This window comes from Neophocaena asiaeorientalis, unplaced genomic scaffold (assembly GCF_003031525.2).
Source record: "Neophocaena asiaeorientalis asiaeorientalis breed wild unplaced genomic scaffold, Neophocaena_asiaeorientalis_V1.1 scaffold180, whole genome shotgun sequence".
Classification (NCBI taxonomy): domain Eukaryota; kingdom Metazoa; phylum Chordata; class Mammalia; order Artiodactyla; family Phocoenidae; genus Neophocaena; species Neophocaena asiaeorientalis.
Window position 1 is genome coordinate 1165102 of NW_020173697.1, and position 2634 is coordinate 1167735.

Sequence of the window (2634 nt, forward strand, 5' to 3'; positions counted from 1 at the left end):
GCCCGCTAGCGCCCGCCGCGCTCTCCCGCCAGGTGGACGCGCCGCCGCAGCAGCATCATGGGGAAGGGCGACCCCAACAAGCCGCGGGGCAAGATGTCCTCGTACGCCTTCTTCGTGCAGACCTGCCGGGAGGAGCACAAGAAGAAACACCCCGACTCCTCGGTCAACTTCGCCGAGTTCTCCAAGAAATGTTCCGAGAGATGGAAGGTGAGAGCGAGGGTCCTCACGCGGGCAGGTGGCCGTGACATTGAACTTGTCTCCGCCGCCGACTGGCCCCAGTGTTTTATTCAGAGTCAGAGGCACAGGACTTCGGGGTGCTGGTGTATTTTAAGACGACGGAGGCAAATGTGGCCCTGAAGAGAACCCTGCCTTTTCGGGGACGGATGTCGGTTTACAGTATTGCGTTTTCACTGATGCTTTCATGCCCACAGACCATGTCTGCCAAGGAAAAATCCAAGTTTGAAGATATGGCAAAAAGTGACAAAGCTCGCTATGACAGGGAGATGAAATATTATGTTCCTCCCAAAGGTGACAAGAAGGGAAAGAAAAAAGATCCCAATGCGCCTAAAAGGCCTCCGTAAGTTTTTTTTGTTTTTTTGTTTTCTTTTCAGTCAGCTGAATGGGCCCCATGATTTTTCATTCAGGTCATTACAGCTCTGTTCCTTCCTTTCAGATCTGCCTTCTTCCTGTTTTGCTCCGAACATCGCCCAAAGATCAAGAGCGAGCACCCTGGCTTATCCATTGGCGATACGGCCAAAAAATTGGGGGAAATGTGGTCTGAGCAGTCAGCCAAAGACAAACAACCCTATGAACAGAAAGCAGCTAAGCTAAAGGAGAAGTATGAAAAGGTGTGTTGTCTGCATTTTTGGGTGGCAAGGTTGAAATCTGGTAGCCAGTTTCTAAATGAGCGTGTTAGAAGTAGGTGTAAGCTGTATGTTAATAGGTATAAGCTGTAGTCAGTTTTCCCTGACTAGCAAGTGGGGAACCTTCCGTAGGTCAGTGTTAATGGTTGTCAGCTTTGCTTTGAAAAGGTCTAACGAGAGTTGTACACTTAAGGAGTATAAGCTAATTGGAACCTCCTTTCTTTGGACTGCAACCGGTGTTTGTAGCCCTGGGAGGTTGCTGCATTCAAATGTATTTGTGGTAAAATGCATCTCTTAGTTGAGAATGGAGGGTTAAATGTTTCATGTCGGTGTATCTAAAATGTGAGGTCAGGGGACAGGCTATGTGCCGCTAACAGATGACGGGAGTGAAAGTACTGACAGACATCAATCTGATACACCCCCATTATTTTACATCATTAGCTTTCGAAGGCCTGGAGGGAACAAATGATCTCAAAACCAAGTTTTAGACGGTCATCGGGGTTATTGGCCAATAATCTTAGATTGTTTACAACTTAGTGGTTTTCATGGTTGAGTAATGACACCGGATGACGATTTTATTTTTTTGACAATATCTCAGGATATTGCCGCATACCGTGCCAAGGGCAAGAGTGAAGCGGGAAAGAAGGGCCCTGGCAGGCCAACAGGCTCCAAGAAGAAGAATGAACCAGAAGATGAGGAGGAAGAGGAAGAGGAGGAGGAGGATGAAGATGAGGAGGAAGAGGAGGAAGATGAGGAATGAATGGCCATCCTGTAACGATGCGTGTGCAGTGTGCGTGTGTGCTCAGGCAGTGGTTTTGCTAAGAATGTGAATTCAAGTGCAGCTCAATATTAGCTTCAGTATAAAAACTGTACAGTTGTTTGTATAGCTGATAAGATTCTTTGTAGAGAAAATACTTTTTTAAAAATGCAGGTTGTAGCTTTTTGAGGGGCTACTACATACAGTTAGAATTTAAAGCTTCTGATGAATGTTTCTGAATATTTAATGGTTTCTTTAACTTTTTGACTTGTGTATGGTAGCACAGCAAACTCATAGAAATTAGTCTCAATAGTGAATTTTGGGTTTTCTAGAATGAGAATGTTGCATTGTTTTTTTTAAAAAAGTTTTTGTAATAAAATTATGTATATTATTTCATTTGTCTTTGTCGTATATGCTCAATTAGCTTTTGCTTTCAAAGTCATGGTCTGGAACCATGTCAACTTTTTTTTGTTTTTCTGCCTAATAGTTCTCAGACATGGTTGATTTAGTATAATGTTTGTTTAAAAGTCAAACATGCCCATATTATTCATATTTACAAAGTGTTCTTTAAAAACCAGCAGTGGAATTTAATGAACTTTAAAAATTTATGCAGTTTTATAAAATGAGCAAGGTTTGTTCTCGACATTTATGTTCATTTGTTAGCTAACTTGTCCCATTTTTTTTTAGCTGACATTTTATTTTGAGAGAAACTTTCTTTTTTAGTACGAGGCAGAGGAGCTCATACAGTGAATCCATACCTAAAAACACATAAACTTTTAAAAACAATAGGAACAGGGTTGATAATGATCTAGTTTGGGGTAGAATACCAGAGTGAATTTTGGGTTAAATCTTAAAAATCATTGTGGTCTTAAGCCTAGAATTCTCAGTAACTAACCCAAGAAAGCTTTTGAGATGGTGGTTGTGATTTTCCATGACTGTAGTTAGGCGAGATTTTACTAGGATATTTATTTACAGGTGAAAGCAGTTACTAGGAAATGCTCATTTGAGGAAGCA

The 2634-nt window shown here is 41.9% G+C and overlaps 1 protein-coding gene across 3 annotated transcripts in view; it reads left to right on the forward strand.

Annotated features, from left to right (window-relative positions):
• Positions 1 to 2011, forward strand: part of HMGB2 (high mobility group box 2) — a 3004-nt gene extending 993 nt beyond the window's left edge. For all 3 annotated transcript variants that reach the window (XM_024750545.1, XM_024750542.1, XM_024750544.1), the window contains exons 2-5: positions 33 to 207; positions 432 to 577; positions 674 to 848; positions 1462 to 2011. In XM_024750545.1, coding sequence (XP_024606313.1) covers positions 58 to 207; positions 432 to 577; positions 674 to 848; positions 1462 to 1623 — 633 coding nt within the window. In that variant the 5' untranslated portion in view covers positions 33 to 57 and the 3' untranslated portion in view covers positions 1624 to 2011. The remainder of the gene's footprint in view (positions 1 to 32; positions 208 to 431; positions 578 to 673; positions 849 to 1461) is intronic.
• Positions 2012 to 2634: the final 623 nt, after the last annotated feature.